The sequence below is a fragment of the Amblyomma maculatum genome, chromosome 6 (genome assembly GCF_055883805.1).
Source record: "Amblyomma maculatum isolate TAMU_Amacu chromosome 6, ASM5588380v1, whole genome shotgun sequence".
NCBI lineage: Eukaryota > Metazoa > Arthropoda > Arachnida > Ixodida > Ixodidae > Amblyomma > Amblyomma maculatum.
Genome location: NC_139349.1, coordinates 30,323,469 through 30,346,322, shown reverse-complemented (window position 1 = coordinate 30,346,322; position 22,854 = coordinate 30,323,469). Strand labels below are relative to the sequence as shown.

Sequence of the window (22,854 nt, the reverse complement as noted above, 5' to 3'; positions counted from 1 at the left end):
TCGAATCCCGGCCTCGGCGGCTGCGTTTCGATGGAGGCGAAACGAAGTGGCGTCCGTGTGCTGTGCGATGTCAGCGCACGTTAAAGATCCCCAGGTGGTCGAAATTACTCCGTAGCCCTTCACTACGGCCCCCTTTCTCTCTATCCACTTTCACTCCCGCCTTCATCCCTTCCCTTACGGCGCGGTTCAGGTGTCCACAGAGCAAGTGTGACAGATACTGCGCCTTTCCCTTCCTATGAACCAACCAACCCCCCCCCCCCTTTTTTTTTTCATTTCATTTGCGTCTTCATAATAATAAGCATATGCACGCGCGGAATATGTATTTATCGGAAGCGAGAGCTTTGTTCCACTTTTTTTTTCATTTTATTTATCTCAACATCAGCATTACAGATACTTCACATTAAGATCCCAATTAAATTTCAATTAAGTCGCAATTAAATACCCGAGGCACAACATGCAAACTGACATATGCGCGCGCGCCTCATGCATTGTGAAAAGAAAATTTGGTATACAATCTCACTCTTTCCCAGGGCAGTTTTGGCGCCATTTATGCACGCGAGTATTAGATCGGTAATCTTTTGTCTACTAAATTCTACGAGCAAAGTCTCGCGACACGAAGCAGAACAAAACCGAAACCATAACCGAAACTTACTTTTGGCTTCGACTCTGCCAGTTTTTGCGGTTGTTTTTCTTTTAGTTTGTTTTGGTCACGTTTTAAATGGCCGCCTCCATGTGTATCTCCGCCTGTAGTATATTGGTATATTAGTATTAGAAACCAAGGCGGAACTGCTCTAGTATTAACGTTCCGAAATCTACTACCGTGTGGGTGATGGCGTGAGTAGTGAATGACCAGTGGACACTCATATAGTTGCGAATAATAATAATTCACCCTGCATTTTCCAGAAAAGTAAGGTGAGTGCTCAAGTGCGTGCTTGCGAAGGTTAATGTGAAGCGAGTGTGAGTTTTGTGTGCACAGCCTTTACACCCTGGCCTATTCTGGGCTGTGAGGATTAGTAGAATATGTAAATATGTTTTCAGGTTCAAAATGTTGAGGCGAATACCTTCGATCCTGTGCCGTTGCATCGTGCACCGACCTATGGCACCTAAGCGATTGCCGGTGCACAAAATGTATTCATCTAATGCACCCCCTCGTGACGTGATCACGGCTACGATCAAGCCGAGAACCTCTCTGGGTCCTAGTGCACCAACGAAGGACGCAGGTAACGTTGCCGTTACATTATTATTTTCCAGTTAAAATCATAAAGTGTTAATTTTTTGCTTCCAGATATCCTAACTGAGCAGTTGCAAAGATCCAAAACAACCGACAGAGTTCTTGAGCTCGTGGAACAGCACCATCGTGTTATGAACAATGCCCAAGTGCTCACAGCGTTTACGTGTCTGCATGATTTCATCAGGTGTGCAGAATTCAACGTCTTCATTTACACCACTTTTCGTGCGCTTCGTTAAAATTTCTCAACATTATAACGCCGTGGCTTTTTCTTACGGAGGTCATGCTGACATTTGGACCGTATGTCATTGTAGTTTATGCAAGGCTCATGAAGAACAATATAGAGGGTATGTTTTACTACCACAGTAGCTTTCTGGCGATTTTTCGGGCTCAGGACTGTAAAAATAAATTGTAGCTGCATAATGATATTTACTGCTTTAGACAAGATAATCTACTGACGCAGTTAGATAGATGTAAGCAGGTAGTTGAACATGTAATCAGCTTCAGATAATATGCATACTCATTTTTCTTCTGCTCTTATTTTGGGTCTGTCCACTGGAATAGACTCTTCATCTTAGCTTGGTTAATCATGAAGCAGTCAACTTGCTGCCAGTTTTATTGTGGCAACTGACATAATTATGCCCCATTGTCATTTTCAGGCAACAGACTGATCATGTGGACATCAAGAGCTTGACTTCTCATCAAGGTTTTCGGGAGCTTTGCAACAGGGCGCTTAAGCGGATGCGGTTTTATGAAACAGATGAAGTCCTGTCTCTGCTGAAGCTAACCACATTCTTTCAAGTCCCTGCAAATACTGCTCTAGTTCAAGCCATTGGTCAAATGCTAAAGCACAGCATAAACACTCTAACGTTTTCACAGCTGATATTTTTAGATTTGCTCCTTCAGTGGCAGAAGTCAAGCTCTTCAATAATGGATGCACTGAAGATAGCCGTGCCACTTGTGTTCCAAGCACAAGTGCCCATTCAGCTGGACTTCACTAATGTTGGTGATGTAGTGCGCTGTTTCAAGTTTGCTTATGTGAAAGAACTGGACCCTGCTCTTGTTGAGGTACTGGTATTTTTCATTGGTTACAATACCAGTTAGTGTAGTAGGCTTTATTGTGCCGTCAAAGAGGTTATGTGCATGAGTTAGCGATAGGTGGATGGCACTCATGTCACAGCAGCCACCATTTTGGCAAATCAGCAAGTTTCTATAATCCTCCTACTGCTACCTGCCCTGAACGTGGTACTTGTATCTTCTTGTGCAAGCATGCTATAGTAGTTCATTGAATTTCTGTTCATTTTAGTGGTATGTTACTCTTTGCAGAAAAAAAGCAGTATAGACATGAAATTTCGGTTTCAATATTCTTGCTAATGACAGTTGATGACACGGAAGACGTTATTGAATGTGTACCGCCACAATATTCACCTATGGTCGCTAAATGATCGGTAGTTGAATTTTTCCTCTTACCTGTTTTTAGTTTTGGCTTCAGCAGCCAAGCAATGACTGTGTCATCAAAGTTCCCAGTAAGTCACCAGAGGCATGAAGAAAACTTCAAATATATTTTCTACTTCTTTACTCATGCTTGACATGTGATGACCTTAGTTGCTTATGCGCCATTAAAACCAACATAGCACAACTTCTTTACTCGTGATGCCTGCTCTTGAGGCAAGTTAACATTTGCATTATAGCGAATCAAAGCAGTAGAGGAGCAATTATATTGCTCTTTATCATCTTTCATGTGACCTGTACGGAACTTTGACATCACTACCATCGCTCAGCTGCTTAAACTGAAACAGGAGAGAGAAGAAAAACGAATATAAATTTTTTAGTGGTGGTCGCCAAATAACACATGCAGATCTGAGCATAGTATTTGTGTGCCATCAACAAAAAGAAAAATGCAACCAAAATTTAGTTCATTTTATGCATATCTGCTAGTGACCATGTGCTTTTTTTTTCTTAATGCTCACTATTTCCTTTTTCCTTCCCAAGAAACTGGCTATCGGACTGCTCTCCCACCTTCCAAATTTGGACCCAGAACAAGCTGTCACCATGATTATCACTACAGGCATGTCCCCGTCAAGCTCCACTTTGGTTCCCTGCATCAATGAATTGCTAAAAGGATGCGAGCAGATTGTGATCGACAACCTGTCATCGTGTCTTCCCAAGGTACTCCCTTCGCTCTATAACGCGCAAACTGCTAAACCGTAGCAACATTTTCTCATGCTGCTGTATGTTGTCGCTGTGGGGTTTGGGCCGACCACTTTTGCATTGCTATGTGGATGATTATCATATCACCAAGTGCAATATATCTCTTTGCTTCTCATTATTTGCAGGACACAGGTGTCCATCTTGCTCATTTCTTGCCCATTAGTAAAATGTGAAAGTAATGTTGCACATAAACATTCTTAAACCTGATGAATCCCTTCTTTCAGGCTTGTGATCAAATTTGGGTTACCGCATCCTTGTGACTTAGTGGTTAAGGAACTCGAATGCTGAGCACGAAGATGCAGATTCAATACCAGCTGCAGTGGCCTTGTTTTGACGGAGGCGAAGCACAAGACACTTGTGTACTGTGGAATGTCAATGCATGGTTAAGAACTCTAGATGGTCAGAATTAATCCGGAGGCCTCCTTTATGGCACCTCTCACAGCTACTGTCCTTTTGTGACATTAAACCTCATAGTGATCATATCGCCATTTTTGGGTTAGTTGATGAGTGCTGCAGGTGAGATCACAAGTAAAGGAATGTGGGTTAGATATCACTAAGTTGGACTTTCACTTGTACTGTGATTTATTCCAATTATTAATCTTATTCCAACTGAGAAAGCAAGCAGTCGGTTACAGATCAGAAAACTGGCAGCACTTGTATGCAGCAAATACAGGATTGGCCTATGCACCTTTGCAAGCAGGCATGTTTAAGTGTTTACTGAAAATGCTGTGGGCATTAATTTGAAAATATAGGCTCGTGACTTGCATCTATGTCATTTTTCTTAAATCAGAATGAAATGATAAACAATTTGGTGCTCAGCTATGATTAAAACATTACAATGACTATACAGTCGTGCCCCGTTAATATGGACGACCCGAATTATGGACAGTTTTTCTGGGGACGAAACCTTTTCAATGTATTTAAGCCTCGTTAATATGGAAACTCACTTTCTGGACAATGGACAGGGGAAGAATGCACGCGCCCCACTTGGGCCCGTGTATTTTTGTCTCGTTAATATGGACAGTGCTTGAAAAAAAGCAGAGGAGTTCGAACGCAAGTTAAAAAAGTGCGCCGCCCGCGAACCTACGCGACAGCCGATACGGCGGGATGCCTGAACGAGCCCTGTGGGGTTGGAAAGAACCAAAGCGGGCGTGTCGCCGTTTTAGGGGGGGGGGGGGGGGGCGCAAGAGCCGAGCGGAACGCACACAGCAAACTGAGGATCAGCGTAAGAAAGACCCCGAAAGGTGGGAACCAGGAGATTTCTGGGTGCAGCGGAAGTGCCACCGCAGTCGGGAAAACAGCAACATGTGGTTGCAATAATTCTGCTGAACGTGAACAGAGAGGCCGGTAAAAGCATAAGAAAGAAATGACAGGAAGAAAGACAAGTGCCTACAGTGGCGGTGGGAACTGAAGTTTTCTTTCCCAAAGCGCAATGTTTGTGTGTTCCATGAAGCCGTTAACGCTTTTCAGTGAGAGTTAAGACACACTCACAAAGTAGAGCGACAAAAGAAAGACGACGTACGAACACGCAACCGGGACCGGGCATCCCGTCCTGGACGCGCTTCCCTCTCATGCTCTTGGTTTTCATCCCTGTTGCACTGCCGAACTGCCAAACTTTTCACACTAGGCGGTCCGCATGTCGGCTTCGCTTTGAGTCGACGATGCGGCCTTGACAAGGTCTGAGCTCTTCGTAGTCGGTTAGCCATCGTTCTAAACTGTATTTCAGCTTGCAGTGTTTGTTTTATAGGAACACATAAAAACGGCGCTAAGAAGATGGAATGTTCGACAGTCCTCTGCATAGCAGCTTGCCAACTTGACTCCCTTGCTTCCTTACAGAAACAGTATAAGGCAAAAAAGGAGAAAGAATCAGAATAACGGAAAGGCAGAAAGGTTAACTAGGCAAAAAAGTGCAAAGCATCAGGAGCCTGTAACCCTCAACTTGAGTCTGGCTTTTGGCATGGCGGGAGTTAAACACAAAAGAACAGAGCTGAGCATAGGCGCGAAGAAATCTGTGAATGCAAGTGGCAAAAGCCATCTCAGTCAATCCAGGCTGCAAGGGACTAGTATCGACAGCTCAGCTGTTTCCTTGCCTCAGGAGAATCTCAAGCAGCTACTTAGCGGCTACTTTTCTCAGTGAAGAGGCCATTTTGGAAGTGGCGGTGAGTAGAGAATCAGACGCTGATTCATCGGCCAGTGAGGAGTTCGTGCTCGAAAGTTCGACCAACACAAATCCCAACATCACGGGTGTCATGGTAAGCGAGTCGCTTCAGACTGCACTACAATTTTTCGAAGACAACAATGACAAGGATAATGCACTCAAAATTGCTGGTGTTCTGTGAAATTTTGAGTCCAGTGCACACCGTTATGTACAAAAGCAGTCGTTAATTACAATTCTTTTTTCTCAATAAAATCCTTTTTGTTTTTATTCATGACTCGTTATTATGGATGACTCGCTTTATGGACAGTTTTGGTCGGAAACCAAAGTGTCCATATTAATGAGGCACGACTGTACATGACATCAATCATCCACCTGGCATCTCAGAGTTCGGGCTGACCAAAATGCTACTGAGTGATGTTGCCCTAATTGTATGGTAGATGTAGTATTCAAAAATGCTAGTGAATTGTAGGGTTTACTCAGAGCTCTAAACACTGACTTGAATAATGACAAAGAAGAAAGACATCAATAAATTTGAAGTGTACAGGTACCATGGTTGAAACGTTTCACGCTGCCTCTTTCTTTTTCTTCTAGGGCCAAAAAGCTAAACTTGCATGGATGTTAAGGACAGCTTGTGTTGTGGCTAGTTGGTTGGCCATTGGAAGCATCTGCAGGCACTGCATATTAATGGCCAAATACAGGTTATGAAGAGACAGAAACGACGAGAAACACCGTCAGGGGCATATCCGACTAGGGCTTCGAATCTGGCAGCCTTGATGCCATGAGTAGCTTAAGAAGGTTACTGCACTGCTCTCACCCTGCCCATTAGGTCGTTTTTCACCTGACACTCGCAGTGTCATTGGACATCCACGTTCACCGCTGTGGTTGAGGGTGACGCTAATAAATACTCTCAAGGACAGGTTACATGTGACATAGATACTGAACAAAGTAGAAGATTGAACAGCCATTGCCGTAACTCAGTCGGTAGAACACTGGACGTGAAATTCAGAAGTTGTAGGTTTGGACATTTCACATTGATCAGCACACACACACGAAAGGAAACACAGCTATACTTTCTTTTGTCCAACGGCTGTTGGCTTCCTTCCTATGTAACACAAGCTGGAAATGGTATTTCGAACTCATCGAGCATCTGCATGGGTGCACCAATGTATGGATGTAACATTAGCACCTTGTATTGTGTCTGCACATGAGGATGATGTGTCTTGTGAGCAAAGACATGGCCATAATTTATGCCCCCTCCCCACCCCCTTTTTTTCATCTGCCTCTTCTGTCTTCATTGAATTGATTATTTATTGTGCTTTTGTTTCTTCCGACCCCACAGACCATGAGAGCACTCTTGGTGAGCCTGACGAGGACCAACCGCATGCCACACTTGCTTGAAGCCGTCGTACGCCGCAGTGTGGAAACTCACTGGTCGTTACCAGAGTTGAGCGTGATGCTCGATGGCTGTTTAAAGCACGAGTATGCCACTCCACATCTGTCTGAATATGTGGCGGAGCGCATCATCAAGGAAGAAGAAACAGTCGCCAAAGATGGCAGGGTCTCTGTGGTGTCGCTGTCCGATGCAGTGGCTGCGTGTCCTCAGCAAACAGATGTCTTTCGAGAGGCTGCCCACACCTTGGCATCCTGCCGGGAAAAGCTGGACGCCTTAGAGCTGATGGCACCACATGTCTTCACGAGGTTTGTGGTCAATCTGGCAAGGCTGCACTGCTTCCCGAAGGAGTTGCTTGGGCAGGCCTTTGATGAACACTTCCTTGCCAAATCGAGGTTCAAAGGTACTTGTTTGTATTTTTGTTGGTTTGCTTGCTTGCTTGATTTTTATACCTTCATTCTCCAAATGGTTCAAGAGGAAAATGGGTCACAGTAATGAAATTGTAATAATAAAAATGGCACAGTTCATTACAAAAGATGCAAGAATAAAAAGTGAAGTGTCATGGTGCAAGGTAAAAAGAATGTCACTAAAATAATTTTTGGGTGATGTCATAAAATGCCAGCCAAAAAGGCATAATAAGCAGATATAATGTGATAACTGTGGGAAGGTGGTTGAAGTCATCACTTATATTGGGTAAGAATGAAGTGTGTATCTGTTTGTGGGCGTCTGTGCATATGTTGTTTAGGAATCAGATTTAAGCGCTTGTCCTTGTTACATGTTCTGAAATGCATGTCAGCTTTTTTTAACGCATTAGCATTAGAAGCCCCACTTTGGAAAAGTTTTCCAGCATCAGCATTAGTTTTCTGGCATCACAGCTGCTGTATGGATGGAGAATGCAGCAGAAAGGGAGAGGAGGAATCTCATAGAGTGTCTGCAAATTTTTCTTGCAGCAAATGGTAACCCCCGGTGACCTGTCACTCACAATGACGTCAATGTACTTGTAACATGTAACTTGATGGGGAATAGTTCCACCATGTGCTGACCAACTGGTGTGTTAAAAAACACTGTTTTTTGTTCCAAGCAGTCAGACCTTGAACGGATTCTCAAAAGCATTCGTTCTACACGTTGAACACGTTTACCAGTCATCCCTTGATTCCATTAAATTCTGTGGTTTACATTGTTTAATTGCACATTTTATCAGCATGCTTTTGAAAAGAAGTGGGCATCAGTTACATGGTTGATTTGGTGTATATGCCATGCAGCATTGTGATTTCTCGCATAAAATATGCACTCATGCTAAATGTGCTCACCCTTTGAACTTATAATAATTAATAATAATTGGTTCACGGAAAGGGAAAGGCGCAGTATCTGTCATACTTGTTTCTGTGGGAGGGAAAGAGAGAGAGGAGCCGTAGTGGAGCCGTAATTTCGACCACCTGGGAGAATAAAAAAAATTTACGATTATTTTACTCCACATAATAATCCCTCTGTCCCTCAAGTTTTCATAAACATTTGAGGGAAATTGTTTTCATTATTTTCATTATGTTAGCGATATCTTAAGCTGTTATGAATTCCAATTGTTATAAGTGCTTATATACCAGTCACTCATAAATGAGAACCTGGATATAGACCTGTCACTCTACTACGCCAGCCAACTTTCTTTTTTTGATACTTTTCTTTGGTAGAGAGTGCTAGCATTTCAACAAATTTCAGCTGTTTTTGCAAGAATAATTTCATGATGGATGCTTTAGCTAAAAATATTGGTACTGCTGCCTCTTCAGATACAATTCTTCTCTTCTAAATCCATGATGCAAATTCAAATATATTGTTGTTACTTTTATGTTCCAGTTGGTACAGCAAATTTCCTTTCTTAGTGCAATAACATTAGAAGCTTCATCAGTAAAAATTGTGTCATTTGTCATAAAATTCATTCATTGGCTGGAGGAAGTGACGTCACTAGAGTGAAGTGATAACTTATCTTCATTATGTGCATGTCATCATCTGTCAATACCTTTGAAGAAGTGTCTGACCACTAGCTAGTTGACCCAGACAAATCTCTGGTTCTGCGAGGATGGTTGTGGAGGGGTCTAAATGCAACCATGAGGCATTAGACAACGCTCGGTGTGAAGGTGTTTCAGTTCCTAATGCTATTTTGTTGCCAACATATGGTGCAACTAGGTGTCTCTGTGAATTTATTGTTTTCCAGTGGTAAAATTTATTATTTTTGTTCGTGGCAATATAAATAGAAAAAAAAAAGATTTTTGGCTAATGCAGATCAGCAAAACGTGTTATCACATTTCTGCTTCTTTGTTGTTTTTCTGATTGTGGTGCAAGTGGCTTTGCAGTTTTTGCACATAATTCTTCGACTGTTAGAAATTTCGCTCTTCTGTTCATTTTCTTTTGTGCGTGTTTTTCTAGTATCTAGCAAGCAGTGGCCCGTCATGCTGACCAATCTGCTGCAGTTGGAGCAGTGTGCCCGCATTGACCTCAAGGACTACCAGGGTCCCTTTTTGCCAGACAGCATCCAGAGAGAAGCCATTACTGTGGCGGCTGAAGAGAGTAGCTTGCTGGTGCCCCTCAAGCAGTGCCTGGAAGTCGCTTTGGGAGGAGCACAATTTGTTGTAGCGGGACTTTGGACTAAGCACGGTTACTTTATTGGTGAGTGGGCCTCTCTCTCAGCCTAGTCTCTGGGGCTCTTTGCAAGTAGTTCGAACTAAATTTACTGGTTTTGCAGTCATCGCTATGTTGATGCATTTCGTTGACAGGGAAATGCACCTGCAATAGCTTATAGGGGTAAAAAGGCTAAGCTGTGACCAAGTCATATTTCGCTGGAAGAGCAGTAGTACTCGAGCTTTTACTCGTAGTAATCGTGTGGGTGGGAAAGGATGATGAGGGAAAAAAAGATCTGGAGCTGGATTTTCAGGTTGTTTGGAAAGTGCTTAACATTGATTGTATATAAGGCGGTACAAGAACCAAGAGGAGTAGAGGGAGCCAGGTTAGAAATGACCAGGCTGTGTCCTGTACTTCTGCTCTTGAAAAATTCAGCTGTACTGCAGGCCTTCTGCTTTTAGTATGTTGTTCTAGGAAACCCAAAGTCCTTAACCCTGCTAAGTATAGACTTTTTTTTATATTTTTTTATATTTTGAACACATTTTTGTTGTCGCACATTTACAGGTGGGCTTAGAAACAAACACACGAAAAATCAGTATTCCATCAGTCTTCTCTGAAATGCAAAAATTTTAAGGTTAGCTTCATTAGCGTAGATGTTGGCAGTAAAAAACGGTACTCCTTTTCTACCACCTCAACTCAGCTTATGCCAGAGTGCAAGAAAAAAAGAGATATGGGCCTGCCGGCATCGCTTCTGCATGCCCCATGAGAGGGCGCACCATAAAAACCCAGACGAAGTCAACAGGAATGGGTGGCTGAGAACGCGCAGTGAGATGTCACCCTAATCAGTAGTGAGCAGCCACATGGAGAAATTGAAAAGGATGGTTTGCAAATTTTAGGGCCTTCGCAGAGCTTTTAAATTTGACTCCAATACATACTCACAATGACCACTTACAGGGGTGCAACAGCTGCGCCAACTGCGCCATTTTAATGAAGCCGCAAAAATTTGCCAACTTTCTGCAGCCGTGATTATATGGCCAGTCACAATCTTTCGGACACTGCAGTGCGCATCACTGGCATTTTAATTAGTTTTATTTTCAGATGGCATCACGCTGTTCTAATGCCTGCTCACAGTTTTCTCTCTTGAATCCACGTGCTTCCTCCAGTCTTTGAACACGCTGAACCGTTGCGGTTTGAGGATGCTTCACTGCATGGGTCACAGCTCGTGTGGTACTTGAATAGTCTCCATAACTCAAAGGGGCCATTTGCTATGGTCGGCACCACTGCTACTGTGTCACACTGCGAAAAGGGCCATTGTGGTACTTGTGATTTTGGAGCAATTCTTCAACACCTTGTTTTATTCGCTGCATGCTTTTAATGGATGTAGCTCTAGTTTTTTATGCAGCTCTTGGAAGTTTTCGGTATTTTGCTGGGTCATTCATGTACAGCAAGGTTGTTCTTAAGCTGTCTCGTCGATAGACTCACTTTCCCGTGGTCAGATAGCATAGGAGGTGTGTCAGTTATGGCTTCTGTGTTAGTGCTAATGTGGTTCAGGTGTCAGCAGGTCAGGAAACGCGCAGAAGCATTGAATTCCATAATGCCGCATTGAATTCCATAATGCTGCAGTGGAGCCCAAGACTGCCAAAATTAACATTTATGGATGCTGGAGCGTCGAAATGCTGTAAAGTCTGCTCTGTGCGCGGAATATATAACCTAATATCCCGAGTTATCGCTTACCTCCCTTTAATCAAAACACATATTATGTTAAAAACCAAAGAGTCATCGCCACCCCATAGAAAGCATAAATCACGGCTGAAGAAGTGCTCGCTCGTCAGTTTTCTTTGCTTACGACATGCTTTCTTATCTGCTTTTGGCATTTGCTGTTACGCCTTTTGGTTGCTGTTTTTCTTTTCTTTTTGTCTTTTTTTCTGTCTTTGCTTTTGAATCAACATTCTGTTTTTGTTTTGTTTTTGTACTGGGCTCGCTTTTGGGCACAGGCTGATCGCATTCACGGCTCCGAATTGAGCTCTTCTGAAGCTGCCCTCACACGACACAAGCTGTGGATTTCGTAGACAGTAAAACATTGTTGTATGAGTTTCGCGAGCAAGATAAGAGCCCGTGATTAAGATTGTCAAACCGTGCTAGATGCAAAAAAAAAAGAAAAAAGAAAAAAAAAAGTAATGCATATTCTTTACCTTTTTATGGCTCACATTACTTTTCTTTTTTTTTTTTTCTTTTTAGTGTGATAGCTTGCCTTGCAGTATAAACCGCTTATTTACAAAAATAGGTGCACGCAGCGCCGGTCATATGTGGCCTTTGCTAGATTTCCTTTGGATCACATTCATACGGTCCGATATTCACATCTTTTTATTTTTTGTGCCGAAAGTAAGGTTTCTTCCATGTTTAACGGCTCCAAAATTTGAATTCATGCTGCAAAGCGCAGTACTTTTTTTCCTCTGAGCTGCTCCAAATATGGATTTTATTGCTCCAAAACAGTTTTTGCCGCTCCAAAAATATGCTACAAATCCTATTTGAGCTGTTGCACCCTTTATAATATGACCATAAATATCTTTTCATCATCCTGTTAGCTCACAAGTGGCTATATGTAGCAGTATTTGTACAGTTTATTTGAGATTGCAATACGCCCTGTTTTTTTTTTACTTTTAAGGGGGGACATGGGTCTTAAAACTAACTTTATTATTTACTGCCCAAATGTGATGAAACCTCACAGAAATGTTCAGTTTTTTCTGCTGATTTCAAATATGCAACAATTTCTCTTCTGGGGCAATTAGTTCTAAAGGTATTAGAGAATTATTGCTATTGTCTGCTCAAACAATAGAGGAAAAAATGCTCATTAGAAATTAATTTTTAATACACAGGTAGATATTATAAAGTATAAGGAATGTAATGTTGGAAGCACATTTTTTATTTTCACTTGTAAAACTTTTATACCTTAACTTGAAATCCTTTCACAGTTGCCATGCTTGTGAGTGCGAAGTTCAGTGGGCTGCTAAATCTATTATTAGCTCAATTTTAAAACTGCTTCCAGCATTGCACTCCTTACACTTTATAGTATCTATCTGTATATTAAAAAATAATTTCTGATGAGCTAATTTTTTCCTATTGTTTAAGCAGACAATACAATAATTCTCTAATACCTTTGGAACTAATTGCCCTAGAGGAGAAATGTTTGCATATTTGAAATCAGTAGAAAAACTGAACAATTCTGTGAGGTTTCATAAAGTTTGGGTAATAAATAACAATACCAATTTTAAGACCCATGTCCCCCCTTAAACATTAAATATGTTGCATTGAGAATGCTTATATAATTGGTTCACAGCAAAGGAAATGCGCAGTATCTGCCACACTTTCTACGTGGGCACCTGAACCACGCAGTAAAGGAGGGTAGGAAGATGGAAATGACAGCGAAAAGAGAGATAGGGTAGCCATGGGTGGAGGGCTGTGGAGTAATTTCGATCAGCTGGAGATCTTTAACGTGCACTGACATCGCACAGCACACGGACGCCTCTTTGTTTCGCTTCTATTGAAACGAAGCTGCTGCAGTTGGGATCGAACCCAGCTACTCCATCACAGTAGTCTGGCATCTTAACCACTGCACCACTGCAATGGAACATAGACATGCCTTATGCAAAACTTCTCTTGTTGACCTTAGCTGCATTTAACCAATTATTTTGGTTCAGGTTACTGGCAATTAGTACATACGGCATCCATATTTTTGCTAAAAAACTTTCTTTACTTCCTTTGCTAAGGAAAGGATATCATTACGAACCTGTAGTTTTTAGCTCCATAAGATGCACTGCTTCACCTTGGACGTGAAGCAGTGAATTTCTCTTATCTGGCACATTTTTGCACATATAGATTTTGCTGTTGTCATGCGGAGAGGCGAATACCCTGTGGCTTTGAACACGAAACCGGAATCCACTCACGGAGGTAGTTACTCTTACATTGAAGACTTGGTGGTGCCAGAAGACTCTAAGATGTAAGTGTCAATAGGTTTGTTCTTTAGATGGAATCGTTGTACAGCAAAGGCAAACCAAACGAGATCTTGAGTGATACACTCGCCTTTCATTACTTCCAAACCTTTTCTGGTAGCTTGTAAGTAAGTGTTAGATTCTTATATATTCTGAAAATTCAGCAGGCTTTTACTGTTTTAGCCCTCCGTTCATGGAGCTACATATGTGTTTGATGTTGGCAGGTTGTTGCACCTTGTCAGCAATGCAATTGAGACGGAACAAATTTTGTCAGCATTTGTCTGTCTGTTGCATGCTGGATTTGACTTTTTACATCAAATTATGAAATGCATGTTTATTGCCTTCTTGGCCAAACAAAGAAATGCAAAAAAGTGCATCTCTAGATTTTATTAAATGTAATTTGTATAACTGTTATTACTTTCATTGCATTGAGTTGCGTGAAAAGTTGGGCTAGTAGGTGTACGTTCATGATGAAAACAAAGTGCAAAAGAAATACGAGGACAGAAAGACGACACAGGCAGCAGCCCCTGTTTGCGTAATCTTTCCGTCCTCATGTTTCTCTTGCGCTTTATTTTCATCATGGCATTGCCAGCATTAAGTGTGAAAAGAGGCTGTCCTGTATAAGGCCCTTAAGCATTTGCTTGCAGTCACTCATTTAAGTTCTATTTCTAGATTGTTGGTGTTGACTGGGAATGCAAAGAGCTACATGAGACACACTTCAGTCATGAAACCAAGCGTTGCAACCAAGCTGCGGCATCTCACATTGCTAGGCTACCATCCATTGCTGGTGAGTTGCACACTTTTCCTTACCATTCTGGTTATAGTTGTGACGCATAACTGTTTCTTTTCATTGTTTGCTTTTTAAATTAAATTATAACTCTTGCTATGTTAAGCATACAGTAGGCTTTTTGCCTCCTGTACATAGTTAAATTTTATTTGACAGTTTAGCAGAGAGATTTACATCGGTCGGGCCCCTGTCCGAGACTCTATTGGCTCCCACTGCTGCTTGTATTTTCTCAGGGAGTTTCTCCTGATCTTTGAGGTTTGCTTTACATAGAACCACCTCCCACCTCTCAATTGCTGGCTGAGATATTTGGCTGATCTACTTATTTTCTTGGCAAGCCCATACATACCATGCATTCTTTACTGAAGGATGCTGGGTCTATGATCTGTAATCTGGACAGGTGGTTAAAGGTCTGTGTTTGTAATCGCCTCAGGTGACTCAGGTCTAGCTCATTGTATAGGTCTGGCTCATTGCGAAGAAAATCGTTTTTGCTTGAAAGTTGAACAAGTTGTCCTTCATACATGGCAAGTGATGACAGAGGGTCAGTTGGGCAGATGAGGTTACGTATATCTAAGGTATTAGTAAGGCTGATGATAATGATGAATTTAGCTGTATTGAAATTTCAGTACACATGGGCCAAATGGGACCCACTCCTTTTGTATGATTTGTGTAATACCTGTCTTTTTTTTTTTAATAAACAAAGTTTCTTCTAAAAAATAATAGATAAATAAAAACAAATAGGGTACTTAAATATGAATTAATCTCATTAAGTATTCAAAAGCAATTTGCAGTTCTGACTTGCATGAACAGGTGTATGTTACAGCTCTTTTAGAGTGTTGTTTGATTGAACAGTGTACTACAAGAAATGTCAAGCAATGACTGCAGTAGATTCTTCCTTCTTTTGCAGATTAATGTTGAACGGTGGAAATCTCTGCTTGATCATGAGAAGATTCCATACATAATGAGAGAAGCAAAGGCAGTGCTCAGTGATGGGGATGCATCATGGAGTGCTCACGTAAGGTAGCCATAGCCTGTCAGGGTATTGTAAATGTTCTTAGGAAATAAAACAAATAAGTGACTGCCAAGGACTCTGAAGCTGAGCTTTATGAGAAAACACTCGATGAAAGAAGTCATATGCGGAGGTTTCCACGTGCCTTCTCCAAGATGTCCTTTCTTATCTTTGGGTATGTTGGGTACTTTGCTAGCACCTGAAAAAAAAAAAAGGGAAGGGGTGGGGGGGGGGGGGGGGGGGGGGCACGACAGGACAGCGTTGAGGGCTTTTGTTGTGGGTCCTTGTTTCTTGTTTGCGGTCCTTGTTTCTTGTTTGCATCCGTTCACTTTGCTACTTGCTTAATCAGTAATATTTTATTTGTACCTCTTTATCCTACACATACTCATTAGCATTCACAAGCTAGCATATTATATGAAAGACCACTTGACATAGATATAACCAAGCTGTACAAATGTGCCTGCATGGCATAGGAGCAACCTGTCTAACTTAGGGTCCAAGGGTCTTAGAAGGCTGGATTCCACTCTCACCCTGCCATGTAATAGACAAAGCTCTAGTTCACAGTACCTTCCAACTCGGCCATATCATGTGGCCTTATCACATCACACAACTCAACAACAAGTCAGTGCACGGCCATATCAACTGCCAACTGCCACCTGCCAGAGGCATGGTCATGATTTTTCGTGCACAACATGAGCATTGGATTTTCTTGAGAATGGGGCCTGCTATTGCATTAAAAGGGGGGCTCAATTGGGCAACATGTTTTATGCACGAACAGTGCAGCCCTCATTATTCCTTTTCCCACAACAGTTTCTTTACTGGCTTGTATGGCCCATTTTAATATCAATGGCTGTGATGCTGCAAGTTAGTCGCAGCTTTCAAGCAGGCATCTTGCTATGCTCCTTTCTTGTACAGTCAGCAGCAAATTTACAGGATGCGTGTGCCAGGGAAAAAATTTACTGTAGTGCTGCCTTGCCACCCAATCACGTGGTATTGATACTGTCATTACAATATTTTTCTTATGCACACCCACGTCCCTTCTACTTCTGTGAATATTGTTACCTTCGCTTTTTATGCAGTACGTTTCTCACTGAAGACATAGGAAATTTGATCTGCAACTTAACGAAGTCACCTCCTGTTATTTTGCATTTTTTCACGTAACAAAGTTCAAACTCGTTCGGAAGGCGCATAGAATTTATTGGCACTCTTATTTGGAATTCTTTACCACGAAACATAAAGCAAGCATCTGTCTTTACTTTTGCTGTAAAGGGGTTCCTTTTTCAAAAATATTGTGTGATAAGAGAATCAGTAACTTCGTATTCTTCTTTTGTGTGCATCGCTTGAATTATTGTGTTATGGATTGTATCTGCTTCATTTGTTCACATGCTGCGTTTATTTTGTATCCTATGTTGACAGTGGACCCGTAACTAGCCAATGGCTAGGCTCCACAAATGTTTTTTGCTATTATGCAAGATGTGCAATTAATAATGAATGAGAATAAATTGTATACTACTCCACGAATTTCATACAAGCCTTCCACTAATCTTTAAAATAATGCTTTATGAGCTAAGGCAGCACAGTTGTACCAGTGTTGGTAGACATCAGAAAAATGGAAGAATAATGTTAACTGCTAGTAGGCTGGTTAACTAATTTAGGGTAGTTAACTTTTTAACTATTACAGTCATGTGTCTCCTCAGTCAGATATTTGTAACCGGCAATTAGCGCAACCCATGTCAGTTATCAGAATTTCGAAACTATTGTGGCTATGGCTCAACAAATTTTGGATATCATGCACCAGAAGGTGTGCTTTCAAAAACCCGGCGCTGTAAGCATCACCTTAACACCGTCAATCAATGGCTCGAGTGTCACGTCACCTTCTCTCTCACGTCTAGGCTGGAGCAGCAAGCAGCGGTAAGGGCCACTCCAAATGCGGAAAGCACCAAGGTCACATGACACTTGCACCATTGATTGATGGCGCTGGGGTGATGCTTAGAGAGCGACTTTTTCGAAATTTCACATCTTTTGGCATAATATAACCAAAATTTTTTGAGCCACGGCACTGAGGGTAATCGCTTTTTGGAATTCTGAAAACTAATATGGCTAATGGCCAGCTACAAATCTCTAGTTGCAACTACTGTGTTTACGCGGTTCTAAGCATCCCTTTTTTTCACGACTGCGATGGCCAAAGTGAGGAGCATGCTTAGACTAAAAAAATCTAAAATGAAGCTTCCCCCCCCTTTTTGCAGCTGTATCTTGATTAGATGGGCATAAGAAATAACAATTTCTTTCTTTGGCAAACAAATTGGCAAGCATCTTCGGAAAACTTGCTTACAGTTTGCTTAAACTCTGAGTTATAGGTAGCCCTTCACAAACTCGTTCCAGCTTCCGTTAAGGCTCAAACAATTGACACCAAACCAAGCAACGCGTGCCCGCGATGCCTGTGATACCTGCTGAGTGTCACCGATACCAGGCCCACATGACAACATGCTGACAGAGTTATCAGGGTTGCTTTCAGCCGGTTTTTGGTGTTCTATGCTGCCATCTTTGATGTAGTGTCTGAGTACATAAATGCATGAAGCCAGAGATCACGCCATGAACACTGCGCCACCTTGTGACTCTGGTAGCACAGGGGCGGGGACAGAGTGGGCAAACTTGCCTGGCGGCTCAAACTTATTCAAAATATTTTTTCCGAGAATAGGGGAGGCGTTTAGATTTGTGAAAATACAGTAGATGTCTAACTGTGATAGTTCAAAGCTAATTATCGGAAATTAGTTAACCAGCATACTAAACATTATTCTGTTTTTTGATGTCTGCCAATATTGGTACAACTGTGCCATACAAGCTGCCTTCATAGCTCAAAAAGCATTATTTTAAACATTAGTGGTGGGCTTCCTTGAAACACCATGTATATACCGTAATGTTATGAAGCAGGACTAAATGGGCTGCCATCTTGGTTTGTAAGAATGAAAACTTTTCACTTACCACATGGCATACGTCGATGGCATCTGTGTACCGTTTAGCCTTCAGGTAATTAAAGGCTAATTTGTAGCCTGCAAAAAAATGACAGTGGCTGAATAAAGTTGTAGGCTGTATGATAACATCTAGAACAATACTTTTTAGAAGCTGAAGCTCAAACGACACATACATTAAACCCTATTAATTCAAGCTTGCTCAAACATATGTTTTATTTGAACTGACACTTTTTTTCCCAACCAGGTGTATTGAAAATGGTGCCTTAATGTGAACCCTGTGTAATTTAAACGAATTTTTCTTCCCTCCCTGTTTCAAAGTGTTTAAGAATCAGATGTGTTTAAATGCTTGTAATCTCTCTGGATATTGATGCACTGCTGACTTGTATAATGGCAGAAAATTTTCTAGAATAATCTTTTTCAAACAAGTCCTATGAGGTAAAGCAGTATTAGCACCCACGCCTCGAACTCCAGTTTTACCATATTTTTCAGTCGAGTAAGGTGTACCAATGTAAAAGTTGGGACCGCCCGCAAACTGTAGTTCTTCAGGGAAAAAAAGAAAAATCGCGTGCAAGTTGCACTGGTGTATAAGAAGCACGTGTTCATTTTGTAAGTGCTGTAGAAATGCACCGAGAATCCCTTCGTTAAAGAGCGGGATGAAAATGTGGGCCCGTGCAGATAATTCTCAAACTTTGGCCAGCATGCCTTCTCCCCTGAGCCTGGCCATTTTTGTTGGCCTTATTGACGAGGCCATTCTTGCGGCTTAGTGTCAGTCATACATAATTTTTCCACCCAAGTCAAGCTGTTACTTGCCTGGTTCCCATTTGCCAATACCTTATCAATAGCACGAGACTTCAATTTTGCATCATAGCTTCTTCGTATCGCAGGCGACGTCGTGTTGTGTGAGAGCGATGCAAAAAGCGCACACAGTCAGGTGAATGTGACATCGAAGTCAAAACTGTCTGTAATGTCACTGAGCCAGTCGAACTGATTGCGGTGAAGGTGCAAGCTTTGAGCTGCCGCTGCATTCACTCCTATTACAGCGAGGTTGTGTGTTTCTGTTTGTAAGATAACATTAAAAATAACTGACTTTTTGCTGTTTTACACATTGATATCTTTTAAAACTTATCTACTTCAAGGTGCATCATTTTTCATACAGATGTCTAACTGTTGTATAAGATTTATTCACAAAAAAAAAAAAAATAATAATAAGAAAAATAAATGTGACTTTTACACCGGAAAATGCGGTACGTTTCGAATGAATGCTTATTACATGTAGCGTATTATGACTACCCATCGCATTACTGCTGGCTTATTACATTTTGACTGCTGCTTATCAGTGATAGACTTTGTATATGGATTGCATGGCTGATATTGTATAGAAAGTTACCGATGGCAGGGTTGTTCTGGCTTCCTTGTTTCCAAGCGCTCTCGTAGTACTGTGCAGCGTCCTTGTAGCTCTGCTCTTTTTCCATGATGTAACCCATGTACTCGTAAGCTTTGGTGCAGGACTGATGCCATACAAAAGAGAGTGGAAAAGATTTTGTTAAGGAATGATACACTTACAGTCATTGCTTATTTGCATAGCATTAGGGTTATCTGTTTACTTAAATGGCTTGCTCAAGAACAACAATGCAGTACTACTTCATTTCAGGAAAATTTTTCTTTCTATCTTCCATGCAGTTGTTTTTACCTTCCTGGAGGCAAAAAGTTGTGCACTTTGTGCGTAATTGTGTTTTGTAGAAAATAGTATGCAGCCTTGACATCGAGAATTGGAATTTGATGCGGTAGTGGTAGTTGTTAGTTAAGGAATCTTAGTTGTTTGTTGTGGCTGGAAACTGCTGCCTTTTTAAAGACCTAAAATTTTGAATGTGCATCTTTGGCATTTTTTTTAAATTAAAGCTGCACATGTCAGGATATCCAATATTTGTGAATCATGGTATGATAGTTTCATTTTTATTTATTTAACAAATACTGCAGACCCTAATTGGACCCTAGCACGAGGAGCGAAAAGAATACAGTATTGTGGAATATGAATTGATCGCTACAACCACGTGACACATAAGTGACAAGTAAATTACAGCGAGACTTGTTCAATGCTAATAAGAAAAAGCAAAAAAATATACATAAATATTAAACACGACTATGGGTAAGAGGCCAAATATTTGTCACTGGAATCAACGGATATAAGCACATCAGAAGGCAGATTGTTCCATTCCTTAATTTGTACTTGATATGGGGTTAAAGATTCTACATGATGATGTCTTGTTGGATGAATTGTAAGAGGCATAAGGTTAGGTTCAGGACTAATAGCAAGTTTTTGTATTTCAGCAGAAATAGGAATTTAATGTCTTCTTCGTGTTTACTATTTTTTGATGCAATTTTCTTTCATTATAATGGAGAGACAGTAAGATGTGCGATATTTTGAAAAGATGAAGCACACAGCTTTCCGCTGGATGTTCTCTAATGCCTCAATATTCTTGGTGTGAGAGTCCCACACTGTGCAAGCATGCTCTAATTTAGGTCTGATGAGGCTGTAGTATGCTAACTGCTTTACCCTTTGAAAGCAGTTAGCTATAACATACCTAAGCCTTTCTATATTTATTTTTGTAGCATTAATGCAAAATCGCCACAGTGATAGCAAATGTGCCTCAGCAATGTCATTCATCATGAAGTACTTTTCTTTTTCCACATAATCCATTTTGTGGTGGTGGGAGCAAATAAACCAAGCCAGCTGTACTAAGAGGTTTTAATACCAAAAAGGCTTATTAACCTCCTTAAAGGGACACTGAGTTCAACTCCATCCAATCTTTTTCTCAGTAGAAATAAGCTATCTAGCTTTTCTTGGCTATGTTGACATTTTTTCTATAGCAAAATACTCGTTTATCATTGACAAAATTGGATTCAATAATATATCTGCCAGTCCATTAAAGCTGATTACATCCTGAGCAAAAATTACTGGTCCCTGACATTTTGAAGCAAACAGTTGTTCCTTTGTGATCCGAGCCAGAGAATCGGTGTCGATGCATGCATTCTACTTTTAAAATCGCCCAGTGATGGTGGTACCTCTATTTCGTTCTGTGGTCTTTTCCGAGTGCTGTGGTCTTTTGATACAGGCCAACTTCTATTTATTCTATTACGTTTATTATTAAATAAACAAGCTTGATAAATGTTTTCTTAAGTATGGAACTAAAATTTGACTGTCATGTCAGGTGCATGTGGTCACCCAAGCAAATAAAGTACCAACCTTGCTTTAGACTTGACAAACAAGTGTATGACTTGGCTTCACATGGTTTTACACAAATTTGGATAACACGTTTGGCCGTGGTCAATTCTACTTACTTGTTGTATCTTAATATTATTATCATGGTATTTATTCTGGGGCTACACTAGGTTAGGCTTTTAAATTCAGCATGTGTAAATCCAGTCATTTGTTCATATTATTGCTTCATTGAAAGGGGTAAAAAAACTTATAAATTCACCTTGTTGTATTGCAGGGCACGTTTTAGGAGATCTGTTGATATGTCATACTTTCCGGACTGCAACAGATGAAAGTACATCAAGAAAGCTATAATGTGCCACGTTGTTCTTGACAAATCAGGATTGTTGTAAAGCCCTGACTAGTACTGCTGCTGATGAATAGCTAATTTTCTTTTTCTGTTTACGTACCACTTTGTTTTTCCAGGTGTCCTGCCGAGCACCTAAAATAGGTGGTTATCAGAGTCACAAAGGCAAATGGTGGAGATAGACATGACAGTGTTTTGTTGCCAAGGACGTACAGCTAGAAGCAATATGAGAGGGTACACAGGAGCGTGTGGCCTTTATGCTTTGCAAAGCGCTGCCACCGACAGGTGATCAGAATCAGATGTAAAGGCGCATGAAAAGTAAGCTTGGTCGGCTGCTCTTTCCGAGCATGCCCCTCGTGCTACCCATTGCTCTTTTCTGTTAGTGGCAGCGCTCTTCGAAAGGCCAAGGTCATATGCTCCTGTGTTCCCTCTCATATTGCTTCTAGCTGTACAGTCATGGCCATGATATGGAACAGTCTTCGAGGTTTTAGCGTTTCTCATCTGCCAAGTAGAGTAAATATGAAGGCTTCTGGCATTTATGCATGAGTGCACTGCCAACAGTTCCCAGCATATGCATATATACTAATATACCACAAATCTTTCACCAATTAAGGCAAGAGATGAATTTGATTGCTGAGATGTGCTTTATAGCCATGAGTGTGTGTGCTCTAGAGCTGCCTTTTCTGCTTCATGGCTGATGCATTTAAATAACATTATTATTTCTAGTTCGCAAGCCCCTAGTTTAACTTCACTCGCATTCAAAATTTCATTGTAGGGAGTTTTGGCACTATATAAAGAAGCAAATTTTGAGTTTTTGTGTAAATTTTGTTTTGCCCTCTTGGAGTCATTCTTTAAAGCCTGTGTAGAGTCATCCCTAAACATGTCAAGGTTAACGCGAACGTCTGTATAGAAGGTACCAAAGGTGAGATCTGCAAAGCAA

At 41.2% G+C, this 22,854-nt stretch overlaps 2 protein-coding genes across 2 annotated transcripts in view; one reads left to right on the top strand and one right to left on the bottom strand.

The window, feature by feature from the left end:
• The first annotated feature begins 693 nt into the window (after positions 1-693).
• LOC146185378 (FAST kinase domain-containing protein 2, mitochondrial-like) lies at positions 694-15,458 on the top strand. The gene is made up of 10 exons (XM_084606325.1): positions 694-912; positions 1,039-1,220; positions 1,286-1,415; positions 1,888-2,296; positions 3,221-3,397; positions 6,937-7,390; positions 9,406-9,645; positions 13,474-13,594; positions 14,259-14,373; positions 15,278-15,458. Exons 2-10 carry the CDS (start codon positions 1,046-1,048, stop codon positions 15,392-15,394), a joined length of 1,938 nt encoding a protein of 645 aa, XP_084462451.1. The 5' UTR covers positions 694-912; positions 1,039-1,045; the 3' UTR covers positions 15,395-15,458.
• LOC146185377 (tetratricopeptide repeat protein 21B-like) overlaps positions 15,457-22,854 on the bottom strand; it is a 23,671-nt gene continuing 16,273 nt past the window's right edge. Inside the window, exons 34-37 of the mRNA XM_084606326.1 lie at positions 21,831-21,887; positions 19,739-19,859; positions 18,362-18,429; positions 15,457-15,578 (exon numbers count right to left, since the gene is read on the bottom strand). Of these exons, the coding sequence (XP_084462452.1) occupies positions 15,501-15,578; positions 18,362-18,429; positions 19,739-19,859; positions 21,831-21,887 (324 nt within the window). The 3' untranslated portion in view covers positions 15,457-15,500. The remainder of the gene's footprint in view (positions 15,579-18,361; positions 18,430-19,738; positions 19,860-21,830; positions 21,888-22,854) is intronic.